At 68.3% G+C, this 764-nt stretch overlaps 1 protein-coding gene across 1 annotated transcript in view; it reads right to left on the bottom strand.

Annotated features, from left to right (window-relative positions):
• The window catches only part of LOC103894928 (formin-like protein 3), a 9,287-nt gene that overhangs the window by 3,261 nt on the left and 5,262 nt on the right, over positions 1-764 (bottom strand). Inside the window, exons 8-9 of the mRNA XM_009274409.1 lie at positions 341-619; positions 44-253 (exon numbers count right to left, since the gene is read on the bottom strand). Of these exons, the coding sequence (XP_009272684.1) occupies positions 44-253; positions 341-619 (489 nt within the window). The remainder of the gene's footprint in view (positions 1-43; positions 254-340; positions 620-764) is intronic.

The following is a 764-nucleotide window of genomic DNA, read 5'->3' as shown; positions in this document are numbered from 1 at the left end:
CAGCCCCCCCAGTACTGCCCCCTGCTGCAGCCCAGCATGGGGCCACGTACGTGTGGATGGCCCTGCAGATCTCCTCGGCGCCGCGGCCTGCCTTGCGCAGGGTGATGGCCAGGTTCTTGGCACGGTTGGCTTCCAGCAGCGTCACCTTGCTGGCCGCCTTCTGCGATGCCTTGTTCTTGGCACAGACGAGGTCGAGGGCCGGACCCTGCGCCTTGGTCTTGAAGAGCTCCTCGAAGCGCTCCAGGTCGAGGTCCTGGTGGGACAAGGGGGGGGGCTCAGGGGTGGCAGCGGTGGTGGCGCCCGCCCACCCAGCCGCTCGGGCCAGGGGTCCTGGGCTCACCTCCAGCACCCGCTCGTCGTCCAGCTCGCTGAACACTGTCCCGCTGATCTGGTTGGGCTTCAGCGCCGTCCAGTTGAAGACGGGCAGCCGGAACTTGGTCTTGATGGGTTTCTTGATCCGGATGGCTGCCAGCAGGGCAGGAGCCAGCTCAGCCCCCGCCGGGGCAGGGGGACACGTTCTGTGCCCACCCTGAGCCACCTGACTCCGGTGCATCGGTCCCCAGGCTGTCACCATCCCCTGGGCCACTCCATCCCCGTGCCGTGGTCCTTGCACCCGTCCCTTGGCGATTGCAACCCCGACACCCTGGTGCCTGCAACCCTTCCCCTTCCTCTGTCCCCTATCCCCGTCCCCACAGTCCCCACGCCCTCCCTGTCCCTGTCCCCATGGTCCCCGCGCCCTCCCCACCTACCTGAGAGCCCAACGG

The sequence above is a fragment of the Aptenodytes forsteri genome, unplaced genomic scaffold (genome assembly GCF_000699145.1).
Source record: "Aptenodytes forsteri isolate BGI_AS27 unplaced genomic scaffold, ASM69914v1 Scaffold64, whole genome shotgun sequence".
NCBI classification, from domain to species: domain Eukaryota; kingdom Metazoa; phylum Chordata; class Aves; order Sphenisciformes; family Spheniscidae; genus Aptenodytes; species Aptenodytes forsteri.
This window is presented reverse-complemented; position numbering and strand designations above follow the sequence as displayed.